The sequence below is a fragment of the Myxocyprinus asiaticus genome, chromosome 43, assembly GCF_019703515.2.
Source record: "Myxocyprinus asiaticus isolate MX2 ecotype Aquarium Trade chromosome 43, UBuf_Myxa_2, whole genome shotgun sequence".
Taxonomy (NCBI): Eukaryota; Metazoa; Chordata; class Actinopteri; order Cypriniformes; family Catostomidae; genus Myxocyprinus; species Myxocyprinus asiaticus.
The window spans coordinates 21120698-21142660 of NC_059386.1; the positions used below are offsets into that span (position 1 = coordinate 21120698).

The following is a 21963-nucleotide window of genomic DNA, read 5'->3' on the forward strand; positions in this document are numbered from 1 at the left end:
GATTTTGACAGTGGCATGATTGTTGGTGCCAGATGGGCTGGTTTGAGTATTTCTGTAACTGCTGATCTCCTGGGATTTTCACGCACAACAGTCTCTAGAGTTTTCTCAGAATGGTGCAAAAAACAAAAAACATCCAGTGAGTGGCAGTTCTGTGGACGAAAACGCCTTGTTGATGAGAGAGGTCAACAGAGAATGGCCAGACTGGTTTGAGCTGACTGAAAGGCTACAGTAACTCATGTAACCACTCTGTACAATTGTAGTGAGCAGAATAACATCTCAGAATGTACAACATATTGAACATTAAAGCATTTGGGCTACAACGGTAGAAGACCACGTCGGGCACTTTATTAGCACCACAATGTTCCTAATAAAGTGCTCAGTGAGTTTATATAGTATGTGTTTGTGTGAGGTTATTAACCCTTTAATAATGTTCATTGTACAGGTATTAAGCTCTTGCAGATTGAGCAAAGGAACCACCTTCTTCAACATTCAAAAACACCTACAGCCTTATAACTGATTTAACATCAGTTTTGCTCTGCTCTTGTAGAGTTCGATCTAATTTATATTATACCCTCAAAGGTACCTGTTTCCACTCAACTCATGGTTGAACGAGAGACATTTCATAAGCGCCAACCACCTGAGTGTGAAAAACACACCAGTGAACCTCTCGTTCTAGGCTCCAGGCAAATATTGACATCTTTTCTATTGCATGTCTCTCTGCTCTTCAGTTCTGCTTTGTCTTTCTTCTTTTGTCTATAAGGGTTAAGAGCCTGAGCAACTGGTAAACCTCTGTAACACAGAGCACCCTGTGTATACTCGCTGTCTTTCATCTACCGCAAGCTGTCCAATAAAAATACCACAGTGCTTAAATTTATCTGCACCTGTGTTTTGGGGGACGAGCTTCTTCATCCTCTCTGCCAATGGAAAGATTTGCATATGGCAAGGCATGAAGAGGACAAGGGGATGTAAAGGAGAGAGAGAAAGACACACATTTAAATGGAAATAGAGTCTGGAGGGAGAGAAAGTGGACTGGCAGTCAGTAAGGAGAGACTGCATATTTGTGTACTGTTTCCCAAGAGCGAGCTTTTCAGGAACAGAGGAGGCGGGCCTGTGTTGGTTTATGGCGCACAAAGGGAGTTTTAATCCTTTCAGAGGGGTCGTAATGTCCACAGTGAGGCGTCTCCAAGAGGGAAAGCCTCTCCGAAAAAAGGGCTGCCATTCAGCGTCACTCTGAACCCCACAAATCAAACCTCTAAATGCCTTCAAAGACCAGAATGTGGGAAATGTGTTTGGGTCCCGAGGGAGTGAAGTAAGGGAAAAGGAGGAACAAGGGGCTTGTCGGCATCAATCAGGCCCTCCCTCTCACCTCCTCGATGGGGTCAGATCTCCTTCCAGCCTCCATCACTCCCCCCATCAAACTCTCCGTCCTGGTAACGCACCATTACAGAGGAATGTGGATTCACAAGGCTGGGCTCCATTATGTTGGCCTGCCTGGGGTTGGTAAAATGGGGGAGCTCAAATTCCAAAGGCTTTAAGAGCAAATTAGTGGTCTGCTGATGGGTTCCTGCTGTCTAAAAACACTGAGGTTTTAAAAGCCTCAACTGACTCCACTCTCAATGCCCGGATCCTTTGACTCGGTCGTTCTTACCGCAGACTTCAAACAAACGAACTTCCTATACACATGGTGGGATGTTTCCATACATACAAAGAGCAGGCAGCATGCGTATTGCAACTATGCACTGTATAAACACACAAATAGACATGGAAAACAATATCACATTCACGGAGTATCAAACCAGCAGGGAAGAATTGCTTCTTCCACTATCGCCATCAAAGTCTGTGCTGCAGATCCACCACCTTTATTTAGCATTTCACAACTGATCAATTTTCATAACAGAAGCCAGAAGCAGCAGCACATGGGACCCAGTGCGTGGCGCTTACACATGCTGTGCGCCTGAAATGGATTTTCTCATTCATCACTCAGCAGCACATTGGGATCTGTTTAACAGAGTGGCTCAGATGGATTTCTCCCAGCCCATATGCAGTTATAAAGCAAGGATAAAACACACTGTGTCTGTAAATGAAATCGTTGTCAGTTTTGAGGAAATGCGCCATTTCCAGTGCCACCCAGGAAAGTAAAACACATTAAACATAATCTGACTGCCATTCTGGTAAATAAAGTCACCAAGAATAATGTAAAGGATCTCATTTTTTAGAGCAATTGCTCATATTTTAGTGTCTATAGAGCACTGCATGCTGAATCAAATCTGCATATAATAGGGACAACTGCAATTATCATCACTTACCATATAATAATAATAAAGTACATTTTAGATTATAATACTAATATTAAACCTTTGAAATTTTGCAGCAGAATAACCAGAACAGTAGTCATTTTTAATAATGTGTGAACCATATTATTTGCATCAGTGTGCTTTCACATGAACAATCAGTGTAAAATTGCAAACAAAACATCAACAGCAATTTCACCACATAACTGTGATTTCCACAAGTAGTATGAATAGGCAGAGAAAACTATGGGCGAAAAAAATCCACCATACCTTTAATTGCAGCTGTGCTGAAGAGTTTCTCTGAGCTGGCATCTGAGCCCTGAGAGAGACAGAGAAAGAGAGAGTCAGTACATCTGCTTCAGAACTAAGCAGGTGGGCGTCATCATCAAAGGTAGCGCAGCACTAATGAGAAAGGAAAATGCCTTCATTTCTCTCAGTGGCCACTGGATGGCACTCTGGCTCCATGCGTAAAAACGCGCTGCACTTGTAACCGGGTTGAACGCATTAACATTGCTACGTTATTGTGCAATCACCAAGCGTTGCAATTTACACAGCATTTAGGCAATGAAAGCCTATTTAAGTGACAATGTGGTGTCAAAGGGGCAACGGCTAATACAACTGGCAAAACAGCAACAAAGATAGAGTCATTACAGGCCATCCCTAAGCATCTAACCTGACTCTCTACTCAAAGGATAGTGCTTCAAAAGGAAAAATAACACACAAGCTTAGGCTAAGCTCAGTTTTTTTTTATATATATAGTAATTTTACAATGATTAATAATCACAATAATGAACAGAACAGCATTTAAGGGAGATAAACGTGTAATGAGACATTTTGTATGGGATATTGTCCGAAAAACAATTTCTGAGGCAATTTTTCTGAGGTTTTTGGACAGGTTTAGCAGCACTGTATACATACACAGCTTGAGGCAAAATAATACCGACAAGCCTCTCAAATACTTGCCAATTTTTATACACCTTTCAAGGGCTTCTTAGCTAAAAGTAGACATCTGCATGTAAATAGAAAGGCAATTCTGGTAATTAAAAAAGGGAAATAAACACAAAAATAAATGAAGCCCATGAATAGTAGTAATAATAATAACAACGCATCAATTAACAAATGAAAAGTATTTTTAATATTATTATCAATGACGTCAATATATTTCCACATAAAGATGCGTTCACGCGACCGCTTTATTGAAACCAAAACAGACAAACATCTGGCAGCATTCATTGCGGAGATTTCAACTACAATTGACCACAATCATCAAGAGCCCATAATGACAAGAAAACAGCGCTCCAATCCTTCAAAAGACAAAAGCCATCGAACAATCCACGGAAATTATACGTCGAATGACACTGAGGTCAAAATATTAACTAAAAATCGTCCTGAGTGTTTATTTTTGGGGGGGAGAGATCAGAGATGAACGCGCGTGTACCTTTTGATGTGGCGAGGTTGGCACGGAGGAGAACTGACAAGTCAAGAAATCACTTTTGCGGTTCAGTAAATACGGCTCCGTTTCACATTCTGCTTGTCAAACAATGTAATCCACAAACAGGCGGCGAATTCCTCTCACTCCCTTTGAACGAATGACAGCCATGCAAAATAAGAAGCCTTTTTCCCAGGCAAGAAAAAAACAAAAACTAAAAAAACATCCACCGATAGAAAAGCGCGGAAAGCTCAAAGCGAGAGAGGCTCTCGGACAAAGACATCCATGTGTCTCGTACCAAAGAGAATGAGCTTTGTGAGCAGAGAATGAGGTATACGGCGAGCTGGCCGTGTGAAATCCTCGCCAACCGTCGCGTAACCGACGCTCCTGTTGATGCGCTTTTGTGTCAGGCGCGCGCTCAGTCAGGAACCATCCGCGCGAGCGTACAGACTCGCCTCTCTCCCGCGCGCCGTTCGCTGAGTGCTCGTGCAGAGCTAGAAAATCCAACAAAGCGTAAATTAATTTACTCCTATAACCAAAATGGGTGGAGTAAAAACCACACTAAAAACCCGACTGGAGCCGAGGCGGAGACGTCGCTTCCTTTCCTCGATACGTTCGCTGGTTTAAGCTCGCGTCCTGTCGCTGATTCCCGAGCAAGTGCTGCTAATATCTGCGCGCTCCGCAGCGCGCACAAACGCTCTCTCATTCACCCAGCGGCTAGTCTCTAGCGATCTCCCCTCGTGACCAGGTCCTCCCACTTCCTGATTTTAACCTGACTTCATTCAGCTCCTACCCCCTGCTTCTCTCTGCCCCACACACATACACACACATGGAGTGTGCTTCCTCCGCTGAGCGTTTGGGCTGCGTTTCCCCAGTTCAGCTTTGTCGGACAGACGGTGCATGAGTGTGTTTGTGTGAATGGTGCTCGAGCAGAGCTATTGGATGTGGAGTGCTGAAAGAGTGCAAACAGGAGATGGAGTGACCAGGAGAGGGAGGAGGAGGGAACTGGGATAGAATGATATTCTTTCACTCTCTGGCCGGAGCGAGATGATGTCAATGGCTAATGAATTTCCCAGTAGGGTGCAACTACTGTGGAAGAGGAGGGAGACAGAGATTCTCTTCATAAGCAGCAGACACCTCTGTGGTCCCCTCAGACACAAGTCTTCCTGCAAGGAAAGCCTCACCTCTCCACCATCAGAGCTCACCCAGGCTGACCCAGAGCCTCACAGACCTGCTGAACAGCAGCATTCAGTCTGGTGTGAGACCCTCACTTTCGCTACACCACTTAATAATTAGTGGAGGGCAAAAACCTCCAAACTAAATTTTGTAAACATTTCTTCATGCCTCTGTTGTCAAAGTATAAATGTAGTGTATTATAAACTTATAAGTAATCAGAACTAATGGCTCCACTAATGTGCTGTCTTTGTGTGTTTGTTTGTGTATTGTGTGTGATATTTAACAATTAAAGACAATTAACAAAGACTAAACTGATCAACCACGTCTGCAGCGATTACACACTAAGACTGGTCCTAATTGTGTTTCCAAACTATGGTGTAATTTTAACCTCCTTCCCCCAGGGGTTGATGAAAAGCCTGAAGATCTAATTCCACTAACCTCTACTCATGGACACTCAAACCCATACAAACCAGCAATCTTCAGATAATGCTGGAGCCAGACATTCTTGGAAAATCTCCTTAATCTGACTGATTTGGGGTCCTGTGGTTTAGCAAATCATTATTAACCCCCTGCACTGCAGGTCAATGGATTAACTAGGGACTCGCTTTGCAGTGACCTTTGACCTTGACTGCCTCCAACCAAGTAAGAGAATGAGTTAGCTTATTGCTGGATGTTTATCTTTCCTTCTCTATATCTCTCACCCATTCTGGTTAAACATCTGCCTTAACCAAACAGCAGACCTGTGTTTATTTTTCTACACGTGTGAATTAAAATAAGTTTCCAGCAAGTTCAACACTTGTATCACTAATGTATCGTGACCAGAAGCTTACTAGAAGAAAACAATATTCACAACAGCCAGTACAATAGCACATTAACAATGTAGGGGAATACAGCTATACTCATTAGAGAGACCAATATGAACAATGAAGAGCAGGAGTCAAAGCTGAGTATCGATCAGTTAGAGAGAGTTTACTGAAGACAAAGTTCTCCACATTTCCAATGGCAGAACACAAAAACAAAAAATGATCCTGACATTAATCAGACCCTCGGCCACCCCTCAGAGGTCAAATACACAAATGACCTGTAACATTTATAATTATAACATAACCTGAATAAATTCACGATTAAGAAGTCGATGATTATGTTTTGATTAAAACAATTACTATTGAATGTATTCAACTCATCAATAGGCTGAAGAGATGGGTAAACCCCTCCCCTTCAAAACCTGCACAGGTTATGTGCCAAGTTTCATTTAGATCACCCAGGAAAGGGGACAGGCTCTTAAAACCAGGACTGAAAAGTCGAGGCCACCCAAGGGCGAGGAAAATTGAAAAAAGGGAGGCACTTCCTCTCACACATTTTTGCCCCAACTAATTTACTGTGAGTTAATCTTGGTTCAGCCCAACAGGTTCGGAGAATTCTGAGGCAGCTGAAACTTATTAGGCCCTTCAGACTGACTGAAATGAGTGCAGATTAGAGCAGTCAAGTTGTGGAGGACAGGTTCAGAGCTACTAATAGGTAATCCAGCTCCAGATCACTGAATCAGGTGATCAGCAATGTCACTATCAAAAACTCTCTCTTTCAAGGAAATGTCATTGGTAATTAACCATACAGAGTGCAGTTAGGGATACTTATATGGGCAATGAGTTCTATTGACCCCTTGAAAGTACTCTTAAGTGTGCTGGAACAGTGTGTATAGGCTGGATTAAACCACATGACTTTAGCCCTGATTTGCAGTTGGCCCGAGTCAGGGCTAGTCGGCTCGTGTCTGCAGATTTTGAGCCAGTTGGAGTTGACAGATTTCACTGAAAATTGCGTAGTACATTAGGCACAAACTCCGATTACTTACCCTCAAACTAAGATCCCATCTAGTCTGAGGATTTCAAACATGCCGATATATATAGAAGAAATCTTGTAATGTATGATGATCCATGATTCAAATATGAAGTGATATGGTGAGCATTCAATGGAAAATCGAGCGCTATGCCACAAAGCTCGAGAAATGGAGATGGCGAACAAGTGGAGCTTAACTTTTAACGCCACTCACCTCCAACTCGCATTGCAGTCTCTCAGTCTTTCCACCCAAGACCGAACCCCAAAATACGCTTGGCCTGTTTCTTTCACAACAGTGGCTGCAACAACAACAGCAGCAGCATCTAGGTCCTGCACAACTATTTGTTTACATCTGTCATATATCTCCTAGAATGGAATGGTATGTGTTTCCATGTGAGTGTAGTACGTAATATATCACGTTTTTTGTTCTTTCTAAACAGCATACTGTATTTTTGTTCAGACACCCTAACCATAGCAAAATTGGTTTGGTTATAAAAAAAAGTTCTTGTTGCTTTTTTCCATTTACATTTGATTAAATAGATATGATTACATATATGGAGCATGTCGAGGTTTGGATGGGGTGCATCGAAGCAGCCTTCGTCCCCAAAATCAGAGCTCGCTTTCCTAAATGCCTATCATCAGATTTGAGTGAAACCCCAAGTCTGTGATTATGGCTCTCCGCTCCACAATCAAAGTACGGATCTCTCAGCGCAGATTATTTTTAATTTTAATGAAATGCTGACAGACTACAGAAAGCAAGAGAAAAGAAAAAAAATGGAAGGGAAAGGAGTGAGAGAACATGTCGTCAGGGTGCCAAGAAACTAATTTGAAATGGCAGTTGGGTATGGAAACGCACTTGGTGAAGCCTGCCAGAAAAGTGGAATAGCAGATCAAACATTAATATCTGGAGTTATGCTATGTATGCCAGTAATTGCTGTCTGTGCCTGTAAAATTCGCCAATAGACCATAAGCCCTTTCTGCAGTCGTTTTGTCATATTTTATTCCTTTTTTTGACCTTGATCCTCTGCTTCAAAGTAACCAGAGCTGTATTTTGCCTTTCCCCTTTATCCCTCCCTCCCTTCCCTTCCCAGCTTTTTTTCCACTCAAAACGCATAGTTTAATTTTACAGGAACTCTGTGCTAGATTGCAATCACAGGAGATCAGCGCTCTGTTATGGTCTCTACGGCTATTACGGAAGCAATCTCTCATTCTCTCTCTACCCTGCTCTCTTTTAAAATATTACCATGCATAAGTGTAACCTGAGGGGACTGGATATAATGTGTTAAATAGGGTAGCTCTGACTGGCCCTTGTCTGAAATCTCCTCTCTTGTATTCTCTGTGCTCTTTTCAGCTGGGGCCTTTGAGAGACAGCGAGAGACACTCAAAGAGAGGTCCATTTCTAGTGACACTTAAAACTCTGCCAGTCAGGAGGGAACATTGACCAGCTCATCACGGAGGCCTCCAGGATGGTATTAGTGCCATGTACAACACCAGATCAACAATGCCAGCACAGAGGCGGGGAGAGAGTTTTTATGAGACAAAAGAGCCACAGACATCAATGCAGAGACAGAATGCGATCTGCTGTCTTCATTTCAGAGTGATAAGGCTCCTCCGGTTCCATTTGTGGCTCCTGTCTGCAATCTGCTAGGTGCAGGTTTTTACACCGATCTGTTCACATGATGTTTAAAGAGGAATTAATGGGACAGTGAATGTGTGTTTTGTATTGGAATATCAACACCTATTGTTACACTTGAAGGCTCTGGATAGTGCATACATCAACAAGTTTTTAGCAAACAGTACAGTTTTGGTTTACATGTTGGAGCTGTGGCCTACTGGGTAGCGCATATGCTCAGACACAGGTTTGTAACCGCATGAGGTCATGCCCTCCCAAAATTCAGATTAGCAGTCAATTGATATGGATTTGTGAATGGTTAATACCTAAATGATTAAATTTGGTCCCTCCATTAGTAAATATGTCGTTACATCCTTGCTTAGACAGATTGAGCCCTGGTGCTCATAAGGAAAATGCAAATTCGAGTCTGGCTTGCGACAATTTGCTATCCAGTTTCTCCCTTATTTCCTCATACTTTCCTGGAATGGAACTACTGTTGTTAACTTTTAATACAACTAATTTGATTACTTACATTAAACCTCAACACTGCAAGGAATATGAAGAGTATGTTAAAGGTTAATTGGAGGCTACTTCAGCTAAAAAGAGTCAAGCTTCATCATTCAGAATTCGGTTAATGAGTTAAAAAAAACAAAATCAAAAATCAACAGGACAGGAGGCTTATTCAGAATGAATTTAATGTAAGCTTCGAATGTTAATTTGATATAATAATGTGCTATTTGTTTCAGTGTTTTGTTTATAACTAAGACCAGTTACTCTGAAACATGGAAGACATGTAGAGACAGAGAATAAAATTTATTATTAAAATGTATTTCAAAGTTGTGTAAGTAATTGTCAGTGATTTGGAACAAGGTAGCATAAAAAAGCATATTCCTGAAGCATGCATTCCTAAAAATTTGTTCACGTTTGGAGAAGACTGCCTTGCTGCATTACTAAACACACACTGAAAGTCATGATTGCTATAAAATGGAACATTCAAAACAAGTGAACCAAGAGCTGTACATACACAAAACTCTATGTGCAAAACTCCAGATAATCTTCCATCTTTAGCTCCCTATTTTCAGGCAGCAGTACAACACTTCTGGCTGCTGAGACTTATCTGCGTGAGACTGCTTGACGCAGCCTATGACAGCTCCTCTAATCTACCTCTTCCCCAAACACAGTGCACTGACAGCAGCTCTCCCTTCCTTCTTCAGATTCCCTACCATACATACAGTTGAAGTCAGAAGTTTACATACACCTTAGACAAATACATTTAAACTCAGTTTTTCACAATTTCTGACATTTAATCATAGAAAACATTACCTGTCTTAGGTCAGTTAGGATGACTACTTCATTTTAAGAATGTGAAATGTCAGAATAATAGTAGAGAGAATGATTTATTTCAGCTTTTATTTCTTTCATCACATTCCCAGTGAGACAGAAGTTTACATTCACTTTGTTAGTATTTGGTAGCATTGCCTTTAAATTGTTTAACTTGGGTCAAACATTTTGGGTAGCCTTCCACAAGCTTCTCACAATAAGGTGCTGGAATTTTGGCCCATTCCTCCAGACAGAACTGGTATAATTGAGTCAGGTTTGTAGGCCTCCTTGCTCGCAGACGCTTTTTCAGTTCTGCCCACACAATTTCTATCAGATTGAGGTCAGGGCTATGTGATGGCCACTCCAATACCTTGACTTTGTTGTCCTTATGCCATTTTGCCACAAATTTGGAGGTATGCTTGGGGTTATTGTCCATTTGGAAGACCCATTTGCAACCGAGCTTTAACTTCCTGGCTGATGTCTTGAGATGTTGCTTCAATATATCCACATAATTTTCCTTCCTCATGATGCCATATATTTTGTGAAGTGCACCAGTCCCTCCTGCAGCAAAGCACCCCCACAACATGATGCTACCACCCCCATGCTTCACAGTTGGTATGGTGTTCTTTGGCTTGCTAGCCTCACCCTTTTTCCTCCAAACATAACGATGGTCATTATGGCCAAACAGTTCAATGTTTGTTTCATTAGACCAGAGAACATTTCTCCAAATGTAAGATCTTTGTCCCCATGTGCACTTGCAAACTGTAGTCTGGCTTTTTTTATGGTGGTTTTGGAGCCATGGCTTCTTCCTTGCTGAGCAGCCTTTCAGGTTATGTCAATATAGGGCTCGTTTTACTGTGGATATAGACACTTATTTACCAGTTTCCCCAAGCATCTTCACAAGGTCCTGTGCTATTGTTCTGGGATTGATTTGTACTTTTCGCACCAAACTTCGTTCATCTCTAGGAGATAGAATGTGTCTCCTTACTGAGCGGTATGATGGCTATGGGTCCCATGGTGTTTATACTTGCGTACTATTGAATTTAATGTAAGCTTAGAATGTTAATTTGAGATAATAATGTGCTATTTGTTTCAGTGTTTTGTTTATAACTAAGACCAGTTATTCTGAAACATGGAAGACATGTAGAGACAGAGAATAAAAGTTATTATATAAAATGTATTTATTTAAGTTGTGTAATTAATTGTCAGTGATTTGGTACAAGGTAGCATAAAAAATATACTACTTAGATACTTATCTACCTGTTTCCCCCAGCATCTTCACAAGGTCCTTTGCTATTGTTCTGGGATTGATTTGCACTTTTCGCACCAAATTTCATTCATCTCTAGGAGATAGAATGCGTCTCCTTCCTGAGCGGTATGATGGCTGTGTGGTCCCATGGTGTTTATACTTGCATACTATTGTTTGTACAGATGAATGTGGTACCTTCAGGCGTTTAGAAATTGCTCCCAAGGATGAACCAGACTTGTGGAGGTCCACAATTGTTTTTTTCTGAGGTCTTGACTGATTTCTTTTGATTTTCCCATGATGACAAGCAAAGAGGCACTAGTTTGAAGGTAGGCCTTAAAAAACATTCAAAGGTACACCTCCAATTTAGTATACCCCCGATCAGGAGCTAATTGGCTAACTGTCTAAAGGCTTGACATCATTTTCTGGAATTTTCCAAGCTGCTTAAAGGCACAGTTAACTTAGTGTATGTAAACTTCTGACCCACTGGAATTGTGATATAGACAATTAAAAGTGAAACAATCTGTCTGTAAACAATTGTTGGAAAAATTACTCGTGTCATGCACAAAGTAGATGTTCTAAACGACTTGCCAAAACTATAGTTTGCTAATATTAAATCTGTGGAGTGGGTAACGTGAGTTTTAATGACTTCAACCTAAGTGTATCTAAACTTCTGACTTCAACTGTATATTAATCTGTCATTCACATGGCACATAACAGTAGGGGGAAGATGTAAAGCCTGCTGGAACACACGTGAATATATAACACATGTCAATTTTCAACATACTCATCTAGGAAATAATTTTTTAAGAAAGAGAATGCTGAAAGTATATATATGAGTTAGAAAGAGGGAATGGAAAGAAAAAAAGGAAAGGGGGAGACCGTAGTGGGAGACGTCCATCAGATACACATCACAGACATGAATTTTAAAAGCAAGCCATCTATTCAGACTAAATTATCTTAAGCTTCCGTGCTTTGTGATATGCACCTCACATCGTGTATCATTTCACACAGGTCCAGGAAACGCGGGCACTCAGCTTACCCAGCGGAAAAAGAGAGAGAGTGTGTGTGTGTAACTAAAGTATTATCAGTTTATCTAGATACTATCTCCCTCAGTCAAAAGGCAGTTTAGAGCAGGCAAATGGTATGCACGGTACAATGTTCAACATTATCTCCATCTGGAAGCCCATAATGACACGGGGCAGAGTCGAGCCAGTTGGCTGATAAGCCCCGGTGCAGGTCTAGTTACTCTCCCTCTTTCCCTTTTAAAACAAACTGGACAGGAAAATTGGTTTATCCCTCCTATCTCAAATGCTGTGGTTACGCCCTTAATATGTTTTTGTCTGTCGTTTGCTCAGCGTTTGTTTCAGCGGGAAGAGGAGGAGGAAAAGCAGAAGGCCCTTTTGGTCCAAATTACAGGCATGACTGAGAGTGCAGGTCACCGTGCCAAGAACCATTTCAGAGCAGTCATTCTGTGAGCTGCAGTCACACACAAAAAGCCATAAACATGAACACAATGAAAATAATAGTAAGTTTAAACATTTCCAAGATTCATTCATTCAAATAAACCTGTGCCATATGGTGATAATTAAGTTATATAAAGCTTGAAAGTATTAAAGGAAATGTACACACACACATAAGCACACATGCTGTAAGCTTTTATGAGAACACTTTGATGAACATTTGCACAGAGCTACAGTATTTTATTTTTTATTTTTTCCCCAATTTGGAATGCCCAATTCCCTATGCGCTTTTAAGTCCTCGTGGTCACGTAGTGATTCGCCTCAATCCGGGTGGCGGTGGACGAATCCCAGCAGCCTCCGCGTCTGAGACCGGCCCGTGCATCTTATCACGTGGCTTGTTGAGCGCGTTGCCACGGAGACATAGCGCGTGTGGAGGCTTCACGCCATCCACCGCGGCATCCACGCTCAACTCACCATGCGCCCCACTGAGAACGAACCACATTATAGAGACCACGAGGAGGTTACTCCATGTGACTCTACCCTCCCTAGCAACTGGGCCAATTTGGTTGCTTAGGAGACCTGGCTGGAGTCACTCAGCATGCCCTGGGATTCGACTAGCGAACTCCAGGTGTGGTAGCCAGTGTCTTTTACCACTGAGCTACCCAGGCCCCCACAGAGCTACAGTATTAAAAAGATGAAGTACATATAAAAACAAAATCTAATTATTATTCAGTATCATAAAGGTGTAATTGTGTAATTGCTCTGAGCTCAAAGAGTAAAACCAGATCTGGTTTGTGTACATTTTGTGCCATTCTTTGAATGAGCTACCATGTTTCTGCATGGTGGTTAACTGTTGGGTGCCACAGATTTTAGATTTACCTGCCTCTAGAGATCGACCAATAATCGGATTTTCTGATATTTTTTCCGATATTCAAGCAATTTTCAATTATTGGATATCGTTTTTGTAGTATCGGATCCATCGATAACTGGCGCCATCTAGCAGGAGTTTCTGAAATTGCACACAAGATGGTCTTTGCAGCAGTGCGTTTGAGAGGAAACAATGCTTGGTGTTGTCCACAGGTAAAGTAACTTGCTTTTGTAATGTATTGCTTGAATTAATCAATTTTATTAAACGTAACATCCATTCATGTTCTAGTGAGATGTGTTACATAAATGCTTGATGTGTAGTTTAAGCGCTAAGACAAAGCATCATTAATAATTCTGATGCCATTCAGGATGGACTCTGTAATCGCAGTGATATATTTATTGTTTTTCACTTTCCTGCGAATGTACACTTATTCCAGCAAACTACTTGCCTTTAGCCTATTAAACATCATCTAAACCTTTAAACTGTAGGTCTAGTATAAAATGGAAGATTACTGTACATTCATGCAATGACTCCCTTGTCATTTATTTATGTTCTCCGTTTGAAATCAGAGGTTGTCAAATTATTTAGCCTATTATTATTGTTGTAATTATTATATAAAAAACATGGTATGTAATTATTATTCATTTATTATTTTTTATATAAAAAAATAAAAAAATAAATAAAAAAAATAAAAAAACTGGTTCTGCATATTGTTTACTGGATATGTACAAATACAAATAATCGTTATCTTACTGGTTTAAAAAACAAAACAATATCGGTCAATCTCTACCTGCCTCTAAATGTCACATACAAAATTTGAACTGTCGATCAGAGAGCCCCTTCACGTGTAATTGTCAATTTTCTTTTTGACAGAATACACAGATCCCCAAACTCGGGATGCACCGATATTTATTGGCCAATTATTGATCAAATTAAAACTATCGGCACATCGGTCATGAAAATCCATGATTTTTCATAATTAATGTTTTCTACAAAATGTATAAAAACAAATTGAATATAAATAAATTTCTACTAAATTACTAAATAAATGAAATCTGAAAATGCATGCTGAATATGCATAAAATGAATTTGTAATTATGATGTAAAATGTGAGTTCTATTGTATAGAACTGCAAAAACAGAAGTGCAAAAATATTTTAGAAGTGCTATAATTTTGATGTTGGTGCATCCCTAACTAAAAAGTCAGACTTGAATAATAAATCAGACTATTTAGCACTGATTGAAAAAATGAAAACTATGAAAAGTAATTTTCTCTGTTGTTTTTGCTTATACAACCCCAATTCTGAAAAAGTTGGGACAGTAAGAAAAATGCTAATAAAAACAAAAATTAGTGATTCGTAAATTATATTCACCCTTTGCTATATTGAAAGCACTACATCTACACATTATATGATAATTTCATTGTTTTTTTTCTTTTTTTTTAATGTACAGTAATTTCAAATCAGATGATTGCAAAATGCTCTAAAAAAAGTTGGGACAGTCGAGTGTTTACCACTGTGAAACATCCCAATTTCTTCTAATAACACTAATTAAGCATTTGAGCACTGAAGACACAAGTTTGTTAAGTTTAGAAAGTGGAATTTTCATTGCCGTATGGTGAGCTTCATGATGCACCACACATTCTCAATTGGAGATGGTCAGGACTGCAGGCAGGCCAATCTAGCACCTACACTCTCTGCTTTCACAGCCATGCACTTGAAATTCAGCCAGTATGTGGTTTGAAGTTGTCCTGCTGAAAATTTCCAGGACGTCCCAGGAAAATACGGTGCTGGATGCCAGTATATGCTGCTCCAAAATTTGTACATATCTGTCTGTATTCATGGTGTTCTCACAGATGTGCGAGTTACCCATACCATGGGCACTGACACACCCCTGGCCCATACAAACACTGGCTTTTGGAACCGATGCTAATAACAGCTTGGATGGTCTTTGTCCTCTTTGGCCCGGATAACACGACGGCTTTGAAATGTGGACTCTTCAGTCCAAAAAACACAGTTCCACTGTTCTACTTTCCATCTAAGATGAGACCGAAACCAGAGAAGTCGGCAGCGCTTCTGGACAGTGTTGATGTACGACTTCTGCTTTGCACAGTAAAGTCTTAACTTGCATCTGTGGATGCAGCGGCGAGTGGTGTTGACTAACAAAGGTTAACTAAAGTTATCCCAAGCCCATGTTCCTGAAATCCATTACAGATGAATGCCGTTTTTTTAAGACAGTGACGTCTGAGGGATCAGAGATCAAGCGCATTCAGAAGTGGTTTTCGTCTTGCCCTTTAAGCACTGAGATTTGACCAGATTCCTTGAATCTTTTAACTATATTGTGCAATGTAGAGGGTGAAATGCCCAAAACCCTTCCAATTTGTCTTTGGGAACATTGTTCTCAAAGTGCTGGATTATTTGCTGAAGCATCTCTTGGCAAATTGACAAGTCTTGAACGATCCTTGCTCTTGAAGGACTAGGCTGTTTTTGGAGGCTCCTTATACAAAAAATCTAATCAAATCACTTTTATTGTCACACAGCCATATACACAAGTGCAATGGTGTGTGAAATTCTTGGGTGCAGTTCCGATCAACATAGCAGTCGTGACAGTGATGAGACATATACCAATTTACAATAACATCAAATTAACACAGCACAATTTAAAGTCTAATATACACATAATTACACACAACAATATACAAAAAATAACATACACTGTACAGTATACAATATACACAATATAGATACACATTATTCAATAAAAAAAAAAAAGTATATATAGTATATATAGAATGTACAGTAGGTTGTATTGTACTGTATTGACCTTCAGGCTGTCGGTTGATAGTAAGTTGTTAAGAGAGAATATATATAATAATAATATAATTTATGACAGTCCGGTGTGAGATATATGAGTAAGAGTAATAAGGTGCAGTGCTGATGTATTTTGATCGTGGGAGATCAAGAGTTCAAAAGTCTGATTGCTTGGAGGAAGAAGCTATCATGGAGTCGGCTGGTGCGGGTCCTGATGCTGCGATACCGCCTGCCTGATGGTAGCAGTGAGAACATGGCTCGGGTGGCTGGAGTCTCTGATGATCCTCCAAGCTTTTTTCACACACCACCTGGTATATATTTCCTGGAGGGAGGGAAGCTCACCTCCGATGATGTGTCTGGCAGTTCGCACCACCTTTTGCAGTGCTTTGCGGTTGTGGGCGGTGCTATTGCCGTACCAGGCGGAGATGCAGCCAGTCGGGATGCCCTCTACAGTGCAGGTGTAGAACTGTGTGAGGATGTGGCGGTTCATTCCAAACTTCCTCAGCCATCTCAGGAAGAAGAGGCGCTGATGAGCCTTCTTCACAACGACTTCAGTGTGGATGGACCATGTGAGTTCCTCAGTGATGTGGACACCCAGGAACTTGAAGCTGCTGACTCTCTCCACTGGTGCTCCATTGATGGTGATGGGACTGTGTTCTCTGTCTTTTCTTCTGAAGTCCACCACAAGCTCCTTTGTCTTACTGACGTTGAGGGAGAGGTTGTGCTCCTGACACCAGTGTGTCAGAGTGTGTACCTCCTCTCTGTAGGCTGTTTCATCATTGTCAGTGATCAGACCTACCACCGTCGTGTCATCAGCAAACTTAATGATGGCATTGGAGCTATGTGTTGCCACACAGTCATGTGTGTACAAGGAATACAGTAGTGGGCTGAGAACACAGCCCTGTGGGGCTCCAGTGTTGAGGGTCAGTGATGAGGAGATGTTGCTGCCTATTCTAACCACCTGGCGTCTGCTTGACAGGAAGTCCAAGATCCAGCTACACAGCGAGCTGTTTAAGCCCAGAGCCCGGAGTTTCTCATCTATCTTGGAGGGCACTATGGTGTTGAATGCTGAGCTGTAGTCTACAAACAGCATTCTCACATAAGTGTTCTTTTTTTCCAGGTGGGAGAGAGCAGTGTGTATTGTAGATGCAATGGCATCATCAGTGGAGCGGTTGTTGCGGTAAGCAAACTGCAATGGGTCAAGAGAGGCAGCACAGAGCAGATGTAATCTCTGATTAGTCTCTCAAAGCATTTGCTGATGATGGGGGTCAGAGCAACAGGATGCCAGTCATTTAAGCAAGTTATTTTTGATTGCTTTGGAACAGGCACAATGGTGGATGTTTTAAAGCATGTGGGTACTACAGACAAAGAGAGGGATAGGTTGAAAATGTCTTTAAAAACACCAGCCAGCTGGTTCGCGCACGCTCTGATGACGCGGCCCGGAATGCCGTCTGGGCCTGCGGCTTTGCAGATATTCACCCGTCGGAAGGATCGGGTTACATCCGCTACAGAGACGGAGAGTGAACTAACCTCTATAGCTTCGGCTGCGAGAGCTCTCTCCGCGAGGGCGGTGTTATTTCCCTCAAAACGAGCATAAAAAGTATTTAGCTCATCCGGGAGAGAGGCAGCGGTGTTCATGGTGGAGTTTTTATTCCCTTTAAAGTCCGTGATGATGTTAATTCCCTGCCATATGCTTCTAGAGTTGGTGGTGTTAAACTGTCCTTCAATCTTGCTCCTGTACTGGCGTTTTGCTGTTCTGTTTTTCGGAGGGCATAACAGGCTTGTTTATGCTCCTCCGCGTTCCCGGAATGAAAGCGGAGGTCCGCATATTAAGTGCTGCGCGAACATCGCTATTTATCCATGGTTTCTGGTTCGGATAGATCCGTATTGTTCTGGTCGGAACGACGTCCTCCACGCACTTTTTGATGAAACACATTACTCTATCAGCGTAAAGCTCGATGTCGTCATCAGAGGCGGACCGGAACATCTCCCAGTCCGTGTGATTAAAACAGTCCTGTAGCGTAGAGTCTGATTGGTCCGACCAGCACTGGATCGTTCTGAGGGTGGGTGCTTCCTGTTTCAGTTTCTGCCTGTAAGCGGGCAGAAGCAGAATGGAAGAGTGGTCCGATTTGCCAAATGGTGGGCGGGGGAGGGATCTGTAGCCAACCCGGAAGGGAGAGTAGCAATGGTCTAAAACCCTGTCCCCTCGTGTGTTGAAACTAATGTGCTGGTGGTATTTTGGTGAGACTGATTTGAAACTGGCTTTATTAAAGTCCCCGGTCACAATGAATGCGGCCACAGGGTGCGCGGTTTCCTGCTCACTTATTATCCCATACAGTTCCTTGAGTGCCCGGTCTGTGTTGGCTTGTGGCGGGATGTACACAGCAGTGATAATGACCGCTGTGAATTCCCTCGGTAGCCAGAATGGTCGACACAGAAGCATGAGAAATTCCAGATCAGGAGAGCAGAAAGACTTGATAGAATGAACGTTCCTCTGATCACACCAGGATTTGTTGATCATAAAACATACACCACCACCTCTGCTTTTACCTGAGAGGTCTTTCGCTCTGTCCGCTCGGTGCACGGAGAACCCCACGGGTTCAATGGCTGAGTCTGGAATCTCAGCAGACATCCAAGTTTCCGTAAGGCAGATAATGCAGCAGTCCCTCGTCTCTTGTTGGAAAAAGATCCGCGCTTTCAGCTCGCAGAGCTTGTTATCCAGAGACTGAACATATGCCAGTAGAATAGTGGGTAGCGGGGGATGATTTGCGCGGCGTCTTACTCTGATGAGAACGCCAGCTCTGTTTCCCCTTTTCCTTTTGCGTTTCCGCGTCCGGACTGCCCAGACAAAGGGGTCCACTTGCGTGTTTGTAAACAGCGGGTCGGCATTGAGGAATTGAAGTCCGGTTTACGGTGTGAAATTGCTGAACCAATGTCCAAAAGTGTTTGTCTGTCGTAGACAATAAGGCAGACAACATCCAAGACAAAAAACATAAGAATTGTGAACAAAACAAAAACACTACCAAGTTGTGTCGGAGCTCGCAACACAGCAGCCATACTCGGCGCCATCTTGAGTCCAAAAAAGTATACAGTATACAGTATACAGTATTATGACATGATCGCCTCACCTGTTTAACATCTGTTTCACATCACCTTGTTATTTCAACTCGTCAAATTGTTATTAGTCTTAAATTGCCCCGTCTCAACTTTTTTGGAGCATGTTGCAATCATCTGATTTGAAATTACTGTACATTTTCAAAAAACAATGAAATTCACAAGGTAAAACATCATATAATGTGTAATTGTAGTGCTTTCAATATAGCAAAGGGTGAATCTAATTTACTAATCACTCCTTTTTGTTTTTATTAGCATTTTTAATTCTGTCCCAACTGTTTTGGAATTGGGGTTGTAATGTGCTGGACATTTATAGTTTCAGTTGAGTTTTCATTCTATTGCAGACTTTTCATTCTTTTTCAGTTTTACTAAATAAAAATATTTTTATCAAATATTATTTGTAAAATAGTATTTCAAAATAGTATTTGAAACTACTGAATGATTTTTGTCTTCAAAAAACTTTTCTTTAACAATAAAACCATTAAAGAAAAGGATGCTTTTATTTGAAAGTGAACACTTTTTGTTGGTGGGATGAGGACCTGCCCATATTACACCTCTTTTAGAACAAATTAAATAGAAGAAGAAATGTACAGAGAGAGGCATAGAAAGAGAAAGCAAGTGGATAAAGGGATTATGATAGACAGACAGACACACACAGAGGGAGGGTGACCAAGACAGAGAAACAGCCCGCTGTGACTTTAAGGTAAAATCATGGCAGGAAAGTGCAAAGGAACCAACCGGGACACGCTGCATCAAAATCTGTCTGACCTGCCATAGATCGCTGAAGCCTGGAGTGCTCTAGATGTTTGTAGAAACACACTTGGGTATGTGGGGTGGTCAGGCCTTTCAAACGCCCTGTCAAGAGCTCTTCGTTAGGCCCAGCGCACAGAGACACAGCTCGGCCCCTCCCTCGGCCTGCCTCAACCAAGTCACTCCAGGCCTCATTGGGCTGAAATGCAACAGAGTGGGTGTCTGATGACCAGCTCTCTGGGAATCAGAGATGGCCTTAAGACTTCAAATGCCAGCAGGCTGACAGGCAGAGAGGGAGTTCTCCCTTGCTCTCTAGTTCAACCCCCCCACCCCCCTCTCACTCTCTAGCTGCATCTCACCCCATGTCCCCACTGGCCCTGGAGGGGTTTCTAATTGCGTTTCACAGGGAGAGTAGAGCTAAATAAGGTCCTTGTTCTCTCTGTGGCTGCCACCCAGCTGGGGGCAGAGAGATGGCGAGATTGTGAGGAGTCGGATGGGGGTGTGCCTCCCCTGCATGACAGAAAGCTTTAACATGTCAGAAATCTTGCGAGAGAGCAAGACAAAAAAGGAGAAAGAGAGGTTAGATTTCCACGCAGGTAACAGAAGAACACAACAGAATGAATGAGAGAAAATAGGGTGTGATAGGGTTGGAAGGATGGAATTGTCTCTTAAGCACTCTTAAAGGGATAGTTGACCCAAAAACTAAAATTTTCCCATCATTTACTCACCCTCATCTTGTTCCAAACCTGTATTGCAGTATGACAGCCTCAGTCACCATTCACTTAAATATGCAATTAAAGTGAATGGTGACTGAGATTAAAGTAATGTTCAGGGTTCAATACAAGTTAAGCTCAATCAACAGCATTTGTGGCATAATGTTTGTGGTAAACAATCCAAAGATTTTGACTCGAAATCAAATTTTTCGAGTTGCCCCTACTTTTCTTTAAAAAAAAAAAGCAAAAATTTCAGTTCCAGTGAGGCACTTACAATGGAAGACAATGGGACCAATGCGTAAATGTAAAAAAAACTGTTTCAAAAGTATAGCCACAAGATATAACCACTAAGCATGTTAACACGCTTTTAGAGTGATACAATTTCTTACTAACCTTTTCTGTGTAAAGTTTATCCAATTTTACAATTTCGTTGCAATGACAACGTACGCCGTAAACCCTTAAACAACCGTAAAAATGAGGAATTATTGAGGAATCTTTACAGCTCAAATAATACACAAATTTTAACAGAGTAATTAGGGCAAGTGCTTTTATAAAATTATGAGCTTTACATTTCTACCTTTAAATCCTTCAAAAATTGGTCCCTTTCACTTCCATTGTAAGTGCCTCACTGTCACCATGATTTTTGATAAATTTTTTTTAAGAAAAGGAGGGACAAGTTGCAAATAATATTCTTATGGTAATCAACATTATGTCACAAATGCTCTTGATTGAGCTTAACTTGTATTGAACCCGGAATATTCCTTTAACACGTATTAATGTTTACGTCTCGTGGCTTTACTTTTGAAATAGTGTGTATTTTAGCATTTATGGACTGGCCCTATTCACTTCCATTGTAAGTGCCGCACTATAAGCGTGATTTTTGCTTTTAAAAATAAACCAGGGATGAGTCAAAATAATTTTTTGTGGTAGTCAAACATTTTGCCACTAATGCTGTTGGTTGAGCTTAACTTGTACTGAACCTGGAGCATTCCTATAACATGCTGCCTAATATCTCCTTTGTGTTCCATGAAAGAAAGAAAGAAAGATATGGGTTTGGAACAAAATGAGGATTAGTAAATGATGACAGATTTCTATAACTGTAATTCCTATTACCCTTTACATGACATGAGCACTTGTGCATGTATGTGTGTTTGTGTGTGTGTGTAATGTAACAAGGCGATGAAGATGAAAGTGAAGGCCATGGCTCATGAGGTCTGAGGACATGGCGTGGGGGGTGGAATGAGGATCAACTTTGAAGCTGTCTGGATTTAAATATTTCATGCTCATCTCTGACCCCTCCCCCCAGAGAACTCCCGGCATGTTTGTGGCAACCATAGCC

The 21963-nt window shown here is 41.5% G+C and overlaps 1 protein-coding gene across 5 annotated transcripts in view; it reads right to left on the bottom strand.

The window, feature by feature from the left end:
• auts2a (activator of transcription and developmental regulator AUTS2 a) overlaps positions 1-21963 on the bottom strand; it is a 530438-nt gene that overhangs the window by 46399 nt on the left and 462076 nt on the right. For all 5 annotated transcript variants that reach the window (XM_051685882.1, XM_051685884.1, XM_051685881.1 and 2 more), the window contains one exon: positions 2562-2610. In XM_051685882.1, coding sequence (XP_051541842.1) covers positions 2562-2610 — 49 coding nt within the window. The remainder of the gene's footprint in view (positions 1-2561; positions 2611-21963) is intronic.